Source organism: Brugia malayi (assembly GCF_000002995.4).
Source record: "Brugia malayi strain FR3 genome assembly, contig: Bm_v4_Chr4_scaffold_001, whole genome shotgun sequence".
In the NCBI taxonomy this organism is placed as follows: Eukaryota; Metazoa; Nematoda; class Chromadorea; order Rhabditida; family Onchocercidae; genus Brugia; species Brugia malayi.
In genome coordinates this window covers 12,635,331-12,656,369 of record NW_025062478.1, presented here as the reverse complement: position 1 = coordinate 12,656,369, position 21,039 = coordinate 12,635,331, and the positions used below count along the sequence as shown (strand labels likewise).

General features: G+C 29.6%; 3 protein-coding genes across 4 annotated transcripts; 2 read left to right on the top strand and 1 right to left on the bottom strand.

Moving 5' to 3' along the window:
- Positions 1-271: 271 nt before the first annotated feature.
- Bm17839 (Uncharacterized protein) lies at positions 272-2,537 on the bottom strand (the record flags this gene model as incomplete). The annotated part of the gene is made up of 2 exons (XM_043082561.1): positions 272-868; positions 2,433-2,537. 2 exons carry the CDS (start codon positions 2,535-2,537, stop codon positions 272-274), a joined length of 702 nt encoding a protein of 233 aa, XP_042938495.1.
- A 10,291-nt stretch (positions 2,538-12,828) lies between these two features.
- Positions 12,829-14,538, top strand: Bma-mrps-34 (UTP--ammonia ligase, putative; the record flags this gene model as incomplete). The annotated part of the gene is made up of 5 exons (XM_043082560.1): positions 12,829-12,996; positions 13,244-13,355; positions 13,588-13,691; positions 14,002-14,109; positions 14,269-14,538. The coding sequence occupies 5 exons, from the start codon at positions 12,829-12,831 to the stop codon at positions 14,536-14,538; spliced, it is 762 nt and encodes a 253-aa protein (XP_042938494.1).
- Positions 14,539-15,231: 693 nt separating this feature from the next.
- Positions 15,232-21,034, top strand: Bma-ctps-1 (UTP--ammonia ligase, putative; the record flags this gene model as incomplete). 2 transcript variants are annotated; one of them, XM_001896953.2, is made up of 16 exons in its annotated part: positions 15,232-15,409; positions 15,590-15,711; positions 15,856-16,005; positions 16,139-16,232; positions 16,343-16,530; positions 16,618-16,784; positions 16,945-17,077; positions 18,253-18,341; positions 18,929-19,023; positions 19,145-19,254; positions 19,536-19,641; positions 19,742-19,846; positions 19,949-20,088; positions 20,199-20,292; positions 20,450-20,622; positions 20,942-21,034. In XM_001896953.2, 16 exons carry the CDS (start codon positions 15,232-15,234, stop codon positions 21,032-21,034), a joined length of 2,037 nt encoding a protein of 678 aa, XP_001896988.2. The 2 variants fall into 2 exon arrangements, with proteins under 2 accessions (XP_001896988.2, XP_042938493.1); XM_043082559.1 differs by lacking the exons at positions 18,929-19,023; positions 19,145-19,254; positions 19,536-19,641; ... (3 more) ...; positions 20,450-20,622; positions 20,942-21,034 and adding an exon at positions 18,564-18,594.
- Between the last annotated feature and the right edge of the window lie 5 nt (positions 21,035-21,039).

Sequence of the window (21,039 nt, the reverse complement as noted above, 5' to 3'; positions counted from 1 at the left end):
CCTCATTTTATAGCATGCAAGGTTACTTGTTTGTTATGTATGTACCGCCAGGAAATTAATTTATTCTGACAAAACAAAAAACAAAGAAGTGGGAAAGATATGACACAATATAGATATAAAACCAAAAGGCATGCAATGAAAAAGACAGCGAAAGATAATAATTGATATATAAGAATAGGTGACACAAAATTGACTGATAAAAAATATAAATAATCAACAAAACAGAAACAGTAATGTGTATTTCTTCTATTTAAAGTGTAAAGTGCAAGCACTAATGCTTGAGCATGTGTGATTTCAAGCTCTTTTTATTCATGAAACCCTTACTGCATACAGTGCAGTGGTAGACAGGTCTATTCATGTCATGAGTTACCATGTGAGCCTGCAAATCCTGTTTTCGTGAGGAACATTTTCCGCATATCGGACAACTGTACGGCTTCTCACCGGCATGAGTCATCATATGTTCTTTCATATGTACAAACTGAGTAAAATTTTTTTTGCATATCGGACAACTGTACGGCTTCTCACCGGTATGTGTCAACATATGCATTTTCATATTCCCGAGTTGAGTGAAATTCTTTTTGCATATCGAACAACTGTACGGCTTCTCACCGGTATGAGTTATCATATGTACTTTCATATTTACTACTTCCTTCTGACATACATTACAGAGCCGTTTCTTTCTTAGGCATTCTCTTTGCTTTGATAGTTCCACTACTTCCATCAGTGTTTCGATTGGAACGAGCCGTAACAGCGGTTTAATTCCTTCATCACTCACTCCCTCCACTGATAAGCTTTGCGATTTACTCCCCACCTCTTTCACTTTTGATATTGATAAATCCAGGGGTTCTGTTTGGTCCGTTTGTGCTGCCTCAAATGATATGAAATTATCAGTCTCACACTACGCAAAAAAAAAAAAAAAAAAAAAATTTAAATCTTTTGGTATTGCAGCGCTATGTTGCATTTTATTAACTTTAGGTGAACTTACAGTAGTTTGAATATTGCTCAATTGGAAGAAGAGGAAGAAAAAATAGATGAAATGCATGCCAATGAGAATAATTCTTACCAATTCTGAAAAACATTCAAATATTCAAAAATTTCAAATTCATACGAAATAACACGGTTACTGTTTGACAAATGTACAAAGGAGAAATTTGTCCAAGTAAATGTTTTTCTAAGTATATCAGATTATTTACAAAGTAATCATTGATTCCCAAATTCTTTCTCATAATTCAGAACTATGAAAAGTGATCATTCCCCACCGAAATAAATGAAGTAGAACTTGCTAGATGAATTTTATAAAAGCGAATTTGACGCAGGTCACACGATTCTATAAGGGATTGTTAGAGAATCATATGTATAAATGCTTATTCATATGGGAGTGGTAAACTACGTGTATTGATAAGTCACATTCACGTATAATAATATATGTATAGTAGTAATAATTGACTTGATAATATTATATGTAAAAATAGTCACTGTTTAATCCTTTATATTGAATTATTTTATTTTAGCTGCTATATTGCATTGTTGAAGATAATTTATGCAAAGCAGTTGTGATATTTTTTGTAATTTTATTTCATCATTTCGTTCCGATTTTTTATATTTTCAAATCTTTGAGAATATTAGCATGAATGGAAAACTACATTACTGAATCTCTTATAACTGATAATACTAATTTATAAATACTAAATGATTTCATCAAATCTTTGGTTTCGGCTTCATTTTTAAACTTAATTTCCAAATTTGCTTTGTATGCATGTGTATAAATTAGGCTTATTCAATTTTCATACAGTCATCGTATACAACATATGATGTGATGAACATTTTAAATAATGCACACATCCCTTGTTAACAGCTATAAAATTCTAAACAATGCAGATAGGTTCAGCTACAACTGGAAGATGAGTGTTGATAAATGATTGCTTAAATAATAGATTTTTGATATATATTTGTCTAAAGAATATTCAATTAATAAAATCTTTAATCTTATGGTCTAATGCTATTTTAATGAGGCATATTATAATTTGATTTTATTCGGCAAGTTAGGTGTTGACAATTTGTTATATTAAAGTCAATTTCCGTCATTTATTTGAGTAAAGAATTGTTCGCAGATAGACTTAGCCACAACTAGAATAAGTGAATAAGCTAGTGACCAAAAAAAGATTCAATTCAATTAATTGAAATTCATATTAAGTACTTTCGATCAAGTATTGACTGGATGATGATAGGTTCGCAAAGTTCTACACTCAATAGACAGACGATTAAGCAACCCTTTAGAAATGTATATATTACATTATATGACTTTAATATACATTATATGACTCATGATATATTACTTTAATTAGCAATATTATCAGATAAAACAATAAAGTTCACTCCCCACCCCCCTCCCCCCTTAAAAAAGTTTTGCTACCATTATGTTCTGTCTGCACATGATTAATACGTAACGGAAGATAACGTGGCCGTGCTAACATTATGGCCATTTCGGTACAAAAAATTCCGCGTGGTGAGAATGGTTCACTGAAAATTAATAACATTAACGGAATGATCTGTAAATTGTAAATTAGCTGTGATTTTACTTTACAGTTTACTAAATAATCGGTGATTAGATATAGAAAAAAGAAAAAATTTTGAAACTTTCACTTAAAAAGAAATGCTGAAAGTAAAAAAGCAAATAGTATGTCTTACTTGCACTGAAAACATATGCTGGCTGTGGTACACAAGCTGATGGCATCTTTAGTGCCCGTTCATGATCATGTTGTATTAGCAAACCTGACCTGATATTACTTCCAGTATAAATCTATTATCACTAGTAGCAGCTACAGTGTAATAATTATTGACTGTAAAATTTTTTGCTATTTCAACTGCATGCTTTTCATGAACTTGAAACTTTTTAAAGTTTGTTAAATTGTCGAAAAATTGCTACTACAAAATTTTATTTAATAGAGATATTAATCAGAAGTATTCCCTTAGCAAAACTATATGTATAGTGTTTAATATAGTAAGTGTCATTTTTTTAATTAAATGAATAAATTTTTTATTAGCAAAAATTGAGCATGCTTTTATTTTTTATTGCTATAATTTATTAATTAAATAATCCATTGATTAATGGTTTCGTGTATTATTTGATTGTATGAAAAGAAAAGATCATGCTTACTCTTTCTGCCATTTGTGGCAGTAATAATTTAAAATTAAATATCAGTGTATTTAGCAATTGAGTCTTATTTCAAATAATATATACCATATAATCTTGTTGAAATGAGCCTCAGTAGACAATATATTTATTACTGTTACATTACTATTACAAGTATCTGTTCTTGTTTATAACCAATATTTTATCATCCATTTTCCACTAATTAATATTTAACACTCAGAAATTTGCATAATTTGAAATCTCCCTAAATTTAAAAATCATAAAAAAATAAATTTAGAAATCATAGAAAAAGTATTGATTGATAATTACTTTAAAAAAAAGAGAATGAAATTTTTGAGAAATCACTTTTTTTAAAAAAATTAATAGTTTTTGATTTTTCCCAGAAAAAAAAAAAAAGAAAACAAAAAAAACAAAAATTTTCGCCAAAAAGAAGATTACAGTTAAAAAGAAAATTACTTCGGAAACTAATGCAACAAGTAATTTTACTCAGGGACTAATGTAGCAAATATTTTTAATTCGAGAACTAATGCATGTGAAATGGTTTTAACATCAACTGGATGAAATAACTCCCACAAAAAAATCTCAGTGCTTAACTATGCATTATTGATTTTTCATTTGGTAAGCAATGATAGCAAAGGCAAAAGAAAAGAATCAGTTTAGAACACTCTGCGATTTACTGATAGATATATTGACGTTATCACTGAATGTAATACAACAAAAAGAAGGGACTTTTTTCACCCAGTTTATTCATTTTAAAGTAATAAAAAGCTAGCTAATACTGTTATTCATTGATATGAATTGAATGTTGGGTTAGATTATCAAATATCCTAATTAAGTGGAAGTTTAATGCAAATAAAACAATTGAAATAGAATTTCGAATGTAAATTGACAAGTGAAATAAATTAACCTTTTCGTATAATTTCATAACCTTACAGATATATAACTTTATTGAAATGTTATAGTTGAGTTTCTTTTCTTTCCCAAAAATTTACTTCCATGTTACTTATGCAGTAATCGAGCGAGGAATACATTTGAGCAATTTCCCTTCATTAGTATTTAACAGTGGTACTTATTTACAAGTTCCTCATTTTATAGCATGCAAGGTTACTTGTTTGTTATGTATGTACCGCCAGGAAATTAATTTATTCTGACAAAACTAAAAACAAAGAAGTGGGAAAGATATGACACAATATAGATATAAAACCAAAAGGCATGCAATGAAAAAGACAGCGAAAGATAATAATTGATATATAAGAATAGGTGACACAAAATTGACTGATAAAAAATATAAATAATCAACAAAACAGAAACAGTAATGTGTATTTCTTCTATTTAAAGTATAAAGTGCAAGCACTAATGCTTGAGCATGTGCGATTTCAAGCTCATTTTATTCGTGAAACTCTTGCTGCATACAGTGCAGTGGTAGACAGGTCTATTCATGTCATGAGTTACCATGTGAGTCTGCAAATCCTGTTTTCGTGAGGAACATTTTCCGCATATCGGACAACTGTACGGCTTCTCACCGGTATGAGTCATCATATGTTCTTTCATATTCCCGAACTGAGTGAAATTCTTTTTGCATATCGAACAACTGTGCGGCTTCTCACCGGTATGTGTTAACATATGTCTTTTCATGTAACCGCACTGAGTGAAATTCTTTTTGCATATCGAACAACTGTGCGGCTTCTCACCGGTATGTGTTAACATATGTATTTTCATGTAACCGCACTGAGTGAAATTCTTTTTGCATATCGAACAACTATACGGCTTCTCACCGGTATGAGTCACCCTATGCCTTTTCATATCAATGAACTGGATGAAATTCTTTTTGCATATCGAACAACTATACGGCTTCTCACCGGTATGAGTTATCATATGTACTTTCATATTTACTACTTCCTTCTGACATACATTACAGAGCCGTTTCTTTCTTAGGCATTCTCTTTGCTTTGATAGTTCCGCTACTTCCATCAGTGTTTCGATTGGAACGAGCCGTAACAGCGGTTTAATTCCTTCATCACTCACTCCCTCCACTGAGAAGCTTTGCGATTTACTCCCCACCTCTTTCACTTTTGATATTGATAAATCCAGGGGTTCTGTTTGGTCCGTTTGTGCTGCCTCAAATGATATGAAATTATCAGTCTCACACTACGCAAAAAAAAAAAAAAAAAAAAATTAAATCTTTTGGTATTGCAGCGCTATGTTGCATTTTATTAACTTTAGGTGAACTTACAGTAGTTTGAATATTGCTCAATTGGAAGAAGAGGAAGACGAAATAGATGAAATGCATATCAATGAGAATAATTTCTTGCCAATTCTGAAAAGCACTGAAATTTACTGACCAGTTACGCATAAATAATATCGCTGCCGTTTAACAAATACACAAAAGAGAAATTCTTCCAACTAAAAGCTTTTCTAAATATGTTAAATTATTTACAAATTTATGATCGAATCCCACAATTCTTCTCATAAGACAAAACTCTGGAACGAGGATGACATCCTCTGTCGAAATAAATGAATGAAATTTGTTGAAGTGAGTTTGACAGAAGCCACCTGATCACTTCTGTTAAGTGTTGTTGGAGAATCGTATGTATAAAAATGGTAATTCAGATGGAAATGGCAAACTACGTGTATTGACGTTAATAATATAATATAAAATAATAATAATAACCATTGTTTAATCCTTTATACTAAATTGTTTCATTTAAGCTGATATATTGCATTGTTAAAAATAATTTATGCAAAGCAGTTGTGACATTTTTTGCAATTTTATTTCATTTCACTTCAGTGTTTCCAGATTTTCAAATCTTTGGAAATATTAAGTGGAAGACTATCTCCTATAATTGATAATATTGATCTACAAATTCATCAAGTTTTTCGCCTGGACTTCATTTTCAGACTTAATTTTCAAATTTGCTTTGTATGTATATGTGTAAATTAAGCTTATTAAATTTTTTACGGCCATCGTATATAACATATAATGTGATAAAGTTAGCTGTCAAATGAATACCAATTGAAAAAAAAAAAAAAAAAAAAAAAAGACGGCGGTAAAGTCCTATCAGTTACTGATAGTAATCAGCAACGTCGGTTCCGTCCAATAACTGTTGCACAATGTCGGGTTGGCATCACTTGAAATGCTGAACCAGAAGTTATCGGTTCGCCATCTATGGCTATGTAACCGCCAGAATTGCCTAATGGCTCTACACGACAAGCTCGGACTGGAACTATCTGCAATTCCTCATTGTAAAACTTTTTCAAAATTAAAGGTACTAAACAAGAATGGTAAGAAGGTACATATTTTGCATATGTCCTTATCATTTTCTTTAATTGAAATTTAAACAAATTCAAATAACCTGCAAAAAAGAATAAGTCAAATGTGAGCAGTCGTTTATTCCAAGCATCATTTTGGCAAAATCAAATCGTGATTTAACATTGCTCCAATCGACATATGTTAAATATAGGAAGTCATCATCCAAACGAGCACATGGAAGATAAGGCACATCACTTCCTGAATTACGAATAAAAAATGCTTTTAATAATCGTCTTTCATTCTCTTTCTTTTATCGAATGAATATCAACATAAAGTGTAATAAAGATTCATTTTGCTTGTTTCCGGATATAATTTTCAAATACACTTAATACTAATGATTTTATGCATGATAGTTTCCTGTTACAATCAATCCCTGTTACTTTTTCGAATGACGAACTATTCGTCATCAATGATTGAATAAGTTAATGACTAAAAATGACATTTAATTCAACTAACTGAAATTCATATTAAGTATTTTCGACCAAATATCGACTGTCGGATGACTATCGACTATCGACAAATTGTCAGTTAATGAACAGACGATTTAACAACTTTTTAAAAAATAAATTAATCCATCCATCATTTAATGCCTAATGAGTAAACATCTAATGTACTAAAAATTTATTCCGAAAAAAAAAAAAAAAAAATGATGATGAAAATGTATATCAACTTCAGATTTCGGAATGGACGAAATTGAAGATGTTAAGGAAGAACTTACCCAAATGAGAAAGGCTTGTCAAACAAACGTAAACGAAGTAACCTTCTAGCATATTCCAATCAGATCCAACCGGTTCACAAAGCGGAGGCATCTACGGATTTTTTCATTTTTATTAAATTCTAGAGAATTATTTATATTCAGTTTAATCTGACAAAAGAAAAAAAATAAAAATAAAAATAAAGAGATGCTAAATTTGGACAACAAAATGTTTAACCTTTAATAAAAAATAAGATCGGATAACTGAGAAGCAACATTTCTTTGTAACCAATAAATTGAATTTGACTACTGACTGATTCCAACTGTCATTTGTTATTAAGAAATGTTTTCATTTCAAACCAAATTTTAAATTCTTTCTTGATTGTTTTAGAAAAATCTTTAATCCTTGTATTTACACAGCACCCCACATTTCACTCCCTTCTTTCACGTTGATTTGAACTGATTGGTTTCAAACAATCAGGAATAAAACGTTATACTTGGATAAGATTATCGCTTCTAAAAATATCCGAGAAGCTATTACTGATGCTACCACCTGCTTCACTGCCTTCATGATCTATGAAATTCTCAACGGGTCGATATTCAAAATGACCTTTGGTATAGTTTTCTAAATCATTCCTGAAATCATTTAGTCTTCCTTCTTGTAAAATAAATTATTGTGATAATAGCTTTTCATCATATATTATTTTATGATTAGATAAAGCAATAAAGTTCACTGCCCATTGAAAGCTTTAATATTAAATGCTAACCCAACTTAGCAAATAATAACAGTTTAAACAAAGGCTAAATATTAAAACTCTTATGTTTGAGTCAAAGTTCATATTTAAAACAGTGAAAAATTCATTTTGATTTTTAAAAAGAAATTTCTTGAGCAAAAAAAGAAAACAACTAAAACAAAGAACAAAAAAACTACCATAATTTTGCCGGGCATTGCAAAACATTGCCAAGAACTGGCAAATATGAAATCCTGCCTTTGTAGCGAGCAACATGCGGTAATTCTGGAAAGCGATCGTGTCAAATTTTCTTTAAAGGATAAAAAAAAAACAATAATTGAAGTCGATGATTTGTCATCTTTTCGTCTTTTTTTTTTAATGCTAAAAGAATAACTTGCTACTCGCAGAAAGGCTTCCATATGCAGTCGTGCCATACCTGCCCAACGAAAACGTTCACTTCCGATATCTTCAATTTGCTAACACTAATTAAACAACTTCACATGGATATACACAAAGAATTTGATGAATAATTTGATTTTAATTTAACAATAATGAAACAAACATATCACTGCCCACTTTATTAATGACACATGTTGTAATCAACGAATCATATATTATAAGAATTGTATGACCAAAAATTTATAATCGTATTTTTTACTATAGAATATTCTGCCTCATATCGATGAAACCTGCGATATATCTAATAGAGTATTTAACATATTTATCTATTAATGCCCTAAATTACTTTTTTTTTTATTAAATGAAATATTTCACGTTATAATCATATAAATGATATTTACGGTTTTTTAAAATATTCTAAAGCTTGCATTGGAAAAAAAAAAAAAAAAAAAAGAAGAATATCAAATGATACATAGGACACAACAATTAATTTGAAATCAGCGAATAAAAATGAAGTGAAACGAACCAATATCAGCAATAAGACCCCACGTAAGCGACATGAACATCGCTTTGCTACCATCATGTTCTGTCTGCACATGATTAATACGTAACGGAAGATAACGTGGCCGTGCTAACATTATGGCCATTTCGGTACAAAAAATTCCACGTGGTGAGAATGGTTCACTGAAAATTAATAACATTAACGGAATGATCTGTAAATTGTAAATTAGCTGTTAACGGTAATTTCACTTCTTAGTTTGCTAAATAAAGCAATGAGCGATTAAGGAAAAAGGAAAAAAATTTCAACATTTTCATTTAGAGAAAAAAAAAAACTGAAAATAAAAGTGCAAATAGTATGCTTTACTTGCACTGGAAACATATGCTGGCTGCAAGTCCATTACTTGTACCACCAGGTATATGAGCTAATGGCATCTTTAGTGCCCGTTCACGATCCTGTCGCATTAGCAAACCTGATATTACTTCCAGTATCAATCCATCACCACTAATAGCAGCTACAGCGTCATAATTATCGAGTATAAGATTTTTTGCTATTTCAACTGCATGCTTCCGATGAACTTGAAATTTTTGAAAGTTTATTAAATTGTCGAAAAATTGCTATTAAAAAAAAAAAAACTTTAGTAAAAATTGATTGATCCAATCAGCGAATTAAAAAAAAAAAAAAAAAGAAACTGTATAATTTTGATAAATTTATAGACAAAAGAAAAAAAAAAGAGTAAACAAAAATGGAAAGAAACTAATGAACTTGTTTTAACAATATCATAATCAATGTTGGCAATTTTTAAAATTGGTTCAACATGTGTTTCCCATAATTTCAATCCACGTTTCTGGCCACTGAAAGGATTAACAATAACCAATATATGGCGACGTGGCCTTATAACACAGGTGATTAGATGTGCTGAAAGTTGATAAATTGATAAATCGTGATTTATTTTTTAAATTACAAATTTTTATTGCTAAGTTATACTAAGGAAAAATATTGGTCTGTTACTTTTTTTTTTCTAACATTATTACCATTGCGGTAGACGATATATCTGTTATTATTATTATTACAAGCTACCTGTTTTCGTTTATAACCAATATTTTATAATCCATTTTCCACTAATTAATATTTAGCATTCTGAATTTAAAAATGATAAAAAATTTACATACGTGCTCTTGCTGCTGTAATTTTTGTGGCAATGAATTTATCAGCATATTTTGCTGTATCTTCACAGCTAAAAGTTAAAGTAACTCGAACAAAACGACGTCGTTTTTTAATGACAGGAAAAATTATTAAAATAAGCTGCCATTCGTTTATCCCATTAACAATCTCTGAAATAATTTTGTTGATGAATTGCCATTTGAAAAAAAAAGTTATGAAATTAAATAAGATCAAATGATATTTTACAAGATTACTACAATTTAATCACTATTTCTAGCTTTTTTTATAACCAATAAAAATTTAGAATTTTGTTATTATTCCAAGGTTAAAATTTTTTATTTATATCTTAAGTTAAAAATTCAATATTTATTCGTAAACAACTCAATTAACAGGATAGAAGTGATAAGCCTAATAATATAATAATTGAATTTATGAAATGAAGTAAGACGAAAAACATTAGACAATTGTGTGTCATTAACTCAAGTGGAATGCAATTGTTCATTATTTCTTCTCAAGCATTCATTCATTTATGTATACATTCAAAAGTTCAACTTTGATACCATTTATAATATTTTTTCTTCTTACATTATAATGAAGTGATAGAATGATATTTTATCAAATTGTTCAAAATGTTGCAATTTCAAATAAGTTAATATGATGATACTTTAAAAAAAAAAAAAAAGGTAATTCTCATCATTTTCTCTTTTTTGTTAAAATGAAATTAAAAGAAAAAAGAAATGAAATAAGTAAAAGCATACGATTTCTTGTGCATTTTGACATTAAAATGTCATCATATTTCATCGGCATGAAGCAATTTTCGGTAAATTTAAGACGTATTTCATCATTACTTTGTAAACATGCATCTATTTTATATCGTTTTTTGTTGATATGGACGAAATTATTAATTTCATATACCAAATCATTTACTAAGTCCTTGTATGGCACGAAATCATTATAATTAATTTTTGACGTTCCTGCACCCATTCCATTCGTTTATGATAGACCAATGATTGCAGTAGTATGACTCTAAGTAAAGTAAATCCATAAAGTTACTTCTAAATAGATTTACAAAAAAAAATAAAAAAAAAAGAAAAAACTTATAAAAGTGAACTGTAACTTTCAGATGATCCCTATTGGGAATTCTATTTGTTTACAAAGCATTTCCTAATCACAAAATGAATTTTGCAGAAATTCTTTGAAATTAGTAAGGGATGAAAAATTTTTTGCTTAATTTCAAAAAAGCAAAGAGTATAATAAAAAAAAAAAAAAAAAGGGAGGAAAAAATATGCTAATAACAGGAAAAAAAAGTGAAAATGGGAAAAAAGCTTTGTACAGTATTGAAAAAAACAAACGAATTAATATGGCAAATTATAAACAATATTTCATTGTTGACATTTTAATTTGAAAAAAAAAAAAAAAATTCTTTTTTCTTTTATTTGAAATAAATGCATAAATATTATTTCAAAATATTATTTGAAATCTTGAGTATTAAAATGCCAAATATTATTTATTAAATTAACGATAATTATTAATATTAGTATAATAAAAATAATTTTGAAAAAGGAATCATCGGTTTTCTTTCTTTTTTTTTTGTGATTGAATTTATACTGAATATAAAAAAGGAGAAAAGTGCTTGAAAATTAAATACTTTAGTTATATAATCAAAAGAATTATCTGAGAGAATTTTATTCCCTGAAAAACAAACAATACTCATTTGTGTTACAATTTTCGCTAAAATTTAGTTGAACGATTTTCTTTTTTTTTTGCTAAATTAATTAGAAATTGAAAAATTAACCAGACATTATACGGGAAATCTTAATTGTTTAATTATTTGGATATAGCATCAATTGGTTGACTTCTTTCTTAAAAAAAAAAAACTTTATTGAGTCAAAAAAGAAAAACAAATGAAACGAAATTTTTTACCTAATGTAGCAAATATTTTTAATTCGAGAACTAATGCATGTGAAATGATTTTAACATCAACTGGATGAAATAACTCCCACAAAAAAATCTCAGTGCTTAACTATGCATTATTGATTTTTCATTTGGTAAGCAATGATAGCAAAGGCAAAAGAAAAGAATCAGTTTAGAACACTCTGCGATTTACTGATAGATATATTGACGTTATCACTGAATGTAATACAACAAAAAGAAGTGAAATGTTTGGCAATTTGAATGTTAACCTATCATTATTGTATAAATGCGCAAAATGTCGCAGAAATATTTCCGCACTAAAGATTTTAGATAAAATATTTTTGTCTTAATGTCTTTTCATTTTTTTTCTTTCAATAATTTTCTTGATTTGTTTTATTTGTCAAATTGTTTTATATGGATGAACTTTTCTTTTCTCTTTCTCTTTCGCTTTTTTTTTTTTTTTTTTAAATATTATTCTTTTGACATTATTTTTAATTCGTTGTTCTTACTAAAATATTACTTTTAGATTCGTTGTTATCATTATTAAATAAAAAGTATTTAAAGTCTTTATGTAAAATTTTTAATCTTTGTTACTGTCATGGGTTGTTATTGGTTGTTGTTTTCTCTTTAAAAATTTATTATTGTTATTATTGACTAAAATTTTTATCTTGCAGATCGCTTATCTTTTTTTTTTTTTCAACTGTTGTAAGTAAACACACACACACACATGCAACTATTTGTAGTGTATGTATAAAATTTGCAGAATGAAAAGTTATTAACAATAAAAAAAAAAGTGAAATTAAAAATTTCACTTTTTTTTTGCTTTGCTACTCTGATTGTTTCAATTGATTGCTGTCTTAAAAACACAATACGCTGACGAATTTCTAGTAGATCTGTATAAGTTATACGAATAGCTAGTAGTAATGATTGTTGTTGTAGGTTTTATCAAAAAAAAAAAAAAAAATGATTCCAAATATACGCTACATCGGGAATTATGACATAAATGCTGAAGGAAAATTTCTTTGGGAGATCCTTTGTCAGTTGCGAAATCTTGGAATTGGAAGGATTGTAACAAAGAATGAATGGGCGAGAAAATGGCCGAAACAACCATCTTACCTAAAAATTGTTCAGGTAAAAGGGATGAATTGTTGAAGGTATAAAATTGATAGAAATAGGGAAGATATGTCGAAGATTTATTTTGATGGTATTTACCTCCTTTTATTTAGAGTCACAATTAATTGACCGTTAGTTAAATTTCTCTGATATAATAATTTTCTAGTTCTGAATGTTAGTGGAAAGATGGAAGTTGTCAGAGAATTAATTTTTTGTCAACGCATTGAAAAATTCGTTTTTTTTTTGGTTGAAATTTGATTTTTAGGCTTGTCCAAGTATGGATCGTTGGTTACTTCGGGGAAAACTTTGGGCAGATTGGACTTTTAGAGGCATTAATTTAGGTTTGTATGAGTTTAGTGCCGACTTGGCACGCTCAGGTTTGTCACAGCTATTTTTTTCTTTTTTGAAAACTGTCCATTTTGGCAATTTCTCTGCCGTCTGTTAAATTCAGAATTCTATGTTTTTCATTTTCAGTTCTGTGTCATTTTAGCGAGGCCATTGTTCACTTTCAAATACCATGGAATCATTCTTGAAATTAGAAGGGCATTATAAATAAATTGAAGTGAATTCACAGTTAATTTAATCATTATTCAGTTTCTTTTTGTACAGATTGGCGTTTAATTCACAAGCACGAGGAAGATGAATTCATGAAGTGTGACAGTCCTATGAAACCAATCGAGTATCCGAAGACGATGCCACTTCCTCCGTATCTTGTGTGTTATTAGCCTTTGAAGATTTGTTTCAGTACTTTCAGAACTTTTTACTTGTGTCATAGATTTTAAATTAATTTAAAAATTGATGTTTTCTTCTGACGAAAGTATTGCTAACAACTTTCCTTCTTTGTCCATAATTTTTTTTTTTCAATGAAACTACTTGAAACCAAAATTTGTCAAAATGTGACAAAAACGACATTCCATAAAGTGAAATTTAAACAACTCTTTCGAATACTCGTAACCAAATTTCGCCATATGTAATTACATGTTTCTTAATGCAAAATGGAAGTTTCCCATGAAAAGATTTCAGCGAGCTGTATGTGAAAACGGTGATGTAGTAAGGATGGAGGAAAAACGGATAGATTTGGATTTATGTTTGGACCCTCAATTTGGCATGATTAAACACCTTTTCAAGAAGGTCTGCTTAAATTTAATTTATGTTTCAGTTTTTTTTTTTTTTTTTTGAAATTTCGGCAGTAAAGTTTCTTCTATATTTTTGCGATTTTGTGGATTAATTTCGTAATTCACTATTCAGTTATATGATTAAACTTCCATTTCGTTGAATGAAGTGTTACAGGTTGAAACGGTACATGGAAATTCTATTTATGATGAAACAAGACCAGAAATTTGGTTAGATTTATATGGTGATGAAATGCCAACAAAAGTGGAGGCATGGACTGTTGGTCCGGCAGAGTTACGGCCCCATTTTGACAATTCTGTTCCGACGCCTTGTCCTCCAGAGTTGGATAACATGTCATTGCCTGAATTTAAATTCGATTTCTCAGAATTAGAAAGTATTAAGGATGTTGCAGATAGCGAAAATTCGGATAAGATTAAATATTCGTAAAATTATTTAGTCCTTGACAAAAGAAGCTGGGAATAACACTGTATTACTTAGCTATTAAGTTAAAGGAAATAAAAAACCAGAGAATAATTAATAATAATGACTGTTACGCTGTTTGGAGCATAAATAACAATTCGAAAATAGGTGACGTTGAGGTCAGTAGTACATGCATTAATATTTCCATGAACTAGATCTAATAATATCTCCAAGTTTCTGTCCTCTCTTCTCACATTTATTTTGAGTTGTTATTTCTTCCTCTATTTTCATCTTTGATTGAATTACTTTCCTCCAAATACTTCTAAAAATTTTTAAATATAGTATTAGCTCTATTGAGCTGTATTGTGTATAAATTGTAGTATATGCTGAATAAAGCATTGATGTGTGTATCTTTATTACTTTTTTTCCTTGTTGTTAAGCTGAAGCTGTAATTGCTGTTAAGCGCTAATAATATATCTGTGATAGTTATAGATTACTTAGAGAATATTTGTAATCATTTCAATAGCTATATATGAAAAATAGCAATTTAGGTACCATAGTATTAGTATTCAAAGTTTCTCTTTTTTGATTTGGTTAGAACTTTCTAAATTCACGTGCGTAACCTATATACTCAATTCAATTGTATAATATCAATAAATTTTTTTTTTTTTTTTTTTTTTTTGTTCAGGTGGCTTTAATTTCAAACTATTGGACACAGAAATGGTGGAACCAGTTAAAATGATATTGGTGACAGGTGGTGTCATCAGTGGTGTTGGCAAAGGTATTATCTCATCTAGTTTAGGTGTACTGCTTAAAGCTCATGGTTACCGGGTTTCGTTCATTAAAATTGATCCATATATTAACATCGATGCTGGTACATTTTCACCTTTTGAACATGGTAAGGATTTCAAATTGCATTTTTTAACAAAACCAAAAAACAGTAGTGACATCTGATCGATATGTTTAACTGTAAATGTACTTTTTCTGAAGAAGCAAGATGTCACCAGTAGTTTTATAGTGATAAACAAATGATATAACTTATTGTCTTACTACGGATGATACGTCAACTTTATTATAGGCGAAGTATTTGTTTTGGATGATGGTGGTGAAGTTGATTTGGATTTGGGTAACTATGAAAGATTTTTGAATATTCGTTTAACACGTGATAACAATATTACAACTGGCAAGATATATCAGCAGGTTTTCACATTGTAAACATCTATTTTCAATGCGATACTTTCTGGATTAGGTGGACTTGATAACTGTATAGAAATATTTTAAGAAAAGCCTGTGGAGAGAATTTTTAGAAAGAATTCATATCAAATATTCATCACATATTTATAGGTTATCGAACGTGAAAGACGTGGTGATTATTTGGGAAAAACGGTGCAAACGATACCACATATAACAAGTGCAATCATTGAATGGGTTGAACGTGTTGCAGCAATACCAGTTGATGATACTGATCAGCGACCGGAAGTTTGCATTGTTGAAGTATGATAAATCCATCCGTTTTTACAATTCATTCGTTAAAATTTCTTTTTAATCGAAATTATTATTAAAAATTTTGATTAGAAAGAACACAATCAAGAAAGAATGAAAATGAAAAATTGTATAACTGTTTCAGCTTGGAGGTACCATTGGTGACATCGAAAGTATGCCTTTTGTTGCTGCTTTTGAAAAATTCCAAAGACCTGCATTCAAAGATCAGCTGATGACAGGTTTTTTAATTTTGATATGAATTTAAGAACTAGTCAGAATTAAATCTTACTATTCTTTCTTTCTTATCACCATTTTAGATGATCATTTACTGTACAACTATTGTTTACAGTGCATGTTTCTGTAATATTGGAACCGAAAAGTACTGGTGAGCTAAAGACGAAACCAATGCAAAATAGCATGCGCAATTTACGAGCCAGTGGTCTGACTCCAGATTTGCTGGTTTGTCGAAGTGAGCGACCATTGAATAAAGCATTACGTGAAAAAATTGCGGCGTTTGGAATGGTTGAATTACAACAGGTAAAACTTTTTTTTTTAATTTTATACCAGAGGATCATCTTGTTACTGATAAAAATAAACTCAGTTGTACAGATCATTTTGTTTTAGGTGATTGGTGTACATGATGTCTCAAATATTTACAAAGTACCACTTCTGCTTCATAAGCAAAATGTATTAGAAATGATTGTCGAACGATTAAAATTAACAGCAGTAAATGCTGAAGGCACGCTAATACTAAAACCAAATCTTTTCCAATGGATACACCTCTCTAATCTGTTAGTCTGATTTTTCTTAATTTCAATGATATTGATTAACTGAGATTTATTTTTATGGATTTTAATTAAGATAATGGCAAAACAAGTGAATGATGATAAATATCAAGATAGGGAAAATAATTAATTTAAATATCCCAGTAATTGTTTAAATGATTTGCAGTTGCGATAGTTTTCATGAAGAAGTTCGAATTGCATTAGTTGGAAAATACGTACAAATCCCCGATGCATATGCATCATTGAACAAAGCTCTTCGACATTCTGCAATTCATGCTAAACGACAACTTGTTATTTCGGTAGATTTATGTTTAAATTATTTTTCCTCTTTACTACTCAAGAAAACTTTAACTGCTCTAAAGTATCAGTTGTTCACTTTTATACTTAAACTTTTAATTACTAAACTATTTAGTATTCATAGCTTATCTTTTTCCTGAATAAAAGAATTATAACAGAACTCAGACGCCAGTTTTGAACCAATCATTCCTTTTTATTTTATGTACTTGTGTCGATTAAGTTCTTCACTATTGACAAGAAATTTTAATGAATAAATTATGGATTAGTGGTCACATATGATCTAAATACTATCGGTATATGATGCTCTGTTGAGTGTCGTAAAGGATTTTTTTTTTTTTTTTTTTTTTGAATATAAAGATGCAATCCTTTTGTTTTGAGTGGCAAGATGAATTGGAATAAAATTTTTATTAAAAAGCATTATAACATAGTTAATTATCGGGGAATGTTAGAATAGATAAATTGTATTTCTTTTAAATTTGATTGAGATTTTAAATTGTAGCGTTGAGTAGGTTTGAATCTGAGCCAATTTATTTTCTAGAAAATGTAAGAAAAAGGTTGCTACTTTTTATGTAGTAGAAATGTTTGCAACAAGACGAAGTTATAACATTCTGAAAAATACAGAAAGAGCTAAGTGAACGGAGAGATGTTCGTGAAAGGAGAATTAATTACAGTTTGATATAAAATTAATTGTCAGGCCAAAATTATTTATATGTAAATTGGTTTATAGTATTTAAACATTCAAGATAAGCTTGATTGTGGAAAATAAGAATAAAAGTTGGATAAAAAGATTTCTTACATTAAACATAGAGACGTTTATTTTACATTTTTTTATAAATCATAAAGAAATATTCTGAATTAAATAATTCTGTAATACATTCTGAATTAAATAATTCTTCAATAAATTTACAATATAGATGTAAATTTATTGAATTATTCCGAAATATTTTTGAAGTGATTTTAAAATATTATAAGTTATTCTAGTTTTTACCAGCAATAAGAACGCATATTTCAAATTATCTGTCTCATATTACTTATCTTTAGTTCCAAACGTCTATGTTATCATAAATACATATTTCATAGATGAATTAAATATGGTTGTTAAATTGAAAGAATAATATTTATATTTTAATATATTTCAAGTGCTCGATTTGACTGTGTGGCATACATTCTTTTGCAGTATATTCATTCGGAACATCTTCAAGAAATGAATGATTCATCACATACAACGAATTATAAACGTGCATGGGAGACGATTAAACAATGCCAGTAAGCTTTATTTGTTTTCTTTTATGCTAATAACTCATCTTCCTGTTGTCATCTTGGTACTTTTGCTAGAAATTTGAACGTCATTATAAAACCAACAAAAGTCATTATAAAATCTATTCAATTAATGAAATGAAAGTGATAATGCAATTACATTGCAAACTTTCTGAAAGAATCATATAATGTCACTGTGAAACTATACCGTTTGGTTCACCCGCCATTTAGGTTTTTGGTGGTTCCGATCGCCCAGTCTTAACCGGTCATCACTACGGTGGATTGTTGGTTTTGTTTGGAGCTTCCTGTTTGCAGGTCCTGTCCATTTCTAGTCATATGACTTTCCCCAGTGGACCGTTTCTGTATCTAATTTCTAATAACAATTCCTTGGTAGTATAAATGATGATTATGTCTCATTTACCTGCAAAAGTGTTTAAACATGTTCTTTATTGTTGTCGCAGACTAAGAAAACGTTTAATAGTTGCAAATTGCGATTACCCGCCGAATATTTTTTAGCTTTATTATGCCAGCATATAGTAATGTTCTTTTTCATCATCATGAATTTGAATAGTTGTATAATTTAATTGTAATTTTAGAGGTATAGTAGTGCCGGGCGGATTTGGTGGTCGTGGTGTTGAAGGAAAAATTGCAGTATGCAAGTATGCACGAGAGAATAATATTCCATTCTTAGGTTTGTTCTACGTCGTCATTCTTGACTTTATCTGTTTAAATATTTTAATTTTTGAATTAATAAAATGCACTGTTTTTATGATCTAATAGAGCACTATTTTCAGCATTTATTAATTTTTTAGGAATTTGTCTGGGTATGCAATGTGCTGTAATCGAATTTGCACGAAATGTCTGCGGTATCAAAGGTGCTAATTCAACAGAATTTGACATGACAGTTGTCGGAGAACAACAGGTAGATGATAAGTTTTAACTGCTTGGGCTATAATAACGAGATAAAAAGAAAGATGTGGCTTTTTTTTTTTTTTCGGAAATAATGCTTATCTGAAATTGGAAAATAAGTTTTCTCACACATCAAAAAGTTTCTCTTTCTGATAAAGTTTTTCCTTCTGATCGATTTTGTTTTTTATTGTTATTTAGCTTATTTATACATGTTTTACCGGAAGTATAAAAGTGTGTAGACATTCTTCTTAAGAACATAATTTAAATGCACACTGAAAGTTCTAATATTTTAAGGTAGTAATCGACATGCCAGAGCACAAAGGTAACGAGAAAGGTATGGGTGGTACAATGCGTCTTGGTTTAAGGGATACAGTTTTCCTGACGGGAAACTGCAAATTACGTATGTCTTTATCAGACGTTCTCTTATAGTCCATGTTTTTTATCTCTGTTTTGTTGCAATATCAGAATCAAATAAATTTAATTATGGTTTAAGTTTTTAGGAAAATTATATGATGCAAGAAAAATCAGTGAACGTCATCGGCATCGTTATGAAGTTAATCCTAGAGTTGTTTCAAAACTTAGTCGAGCTGGTCTACTCTTTGTTGGTAATTTTTGATCAGTTTGAGTTGTTCTGCAAAAATTGCATTGATGAAAGGAAAAAAAGTAAACCGAACTTCATAACTAAAATTTTTTTTTTTGTCATTTAGGTATGGGAGCAAATGAGAATGCGGCACATATGAATGGGAAGGTATCATCATATGCTACACTGTTGAAATTAGCTGAATGTGAAACTTCGAAAATCATGGAGGAGAACAATATGGAAGAAATGTACGAAATCTCTGAGCGAGTATGCTGTAATGTCCATTTCATTAGACTGTAATGTCGTAGCATAATGATGTAAATGATGAATTCGACTGATTCATGTTATGATCATCGATCATAGTCAGTGTATTTCAGGAAGTTTTGCTGTCAAAAATTGAAGACTTATGTGGAACTGGAAATGATGAAACTGATATAACATCTGTACGTATGGAGATTTTTGAATTGCAAGGTTTGTCTTCTTCTTTCATATCAGTCACATTTTGGAGCTTTTCTAGAGGCAATTTCACATTTTAATGTATGGTATATTGCATTAATTTCACTTTTCAACATATTTTGATCCTTGAATCTATCATTAAAATTATAAGTGTTTCTGATATTCATTTTAGGTCACCCATATTTTGTTGGTGTCCAGTTTCATCCGGAATATCTGTCGCATCCTCTAAAACCAAGTCCACCACTTTTTGGCCTAATCTGTGCAGCTTCCGGACAACTAGAAAGTTTTCTTCGTGGTTCCAAGATACCTACACCAGTGAACATCTTGAAAGCAGCAGAGAATTACGTGAGTGTACATATTCTATACTATATTACTGTTTGAAATCTGTTCATGAAATGAACATAGAATCATCGCTACTTTTAAGCACCACTGTATTTATCAGTATGTCTATTTTTCGTTTAATATATCTCGAAATTTTTGAATTTATTATTTTGAAGATTTATAGTAAACTGAAGTAGTAAATGGTTAAGGCGAATATTGAGATGGCTGACTTTGTAATCTAACTTCTAATTTAATGTATCAAAAAAAAAAAAAAAATTATTAGATGCGCACGTAGCAGTTTTAATGAATAGTTGTGCCAAAATGACTAGGTTTATAATTGCAGGGTTCGAATGTGACTGAAAATGCTTTACAAGAAACACATTTATTTGCCAACAAACTAAGTATGCTCACTGACCAAAATACTGATGAAAGTTAGCTTAG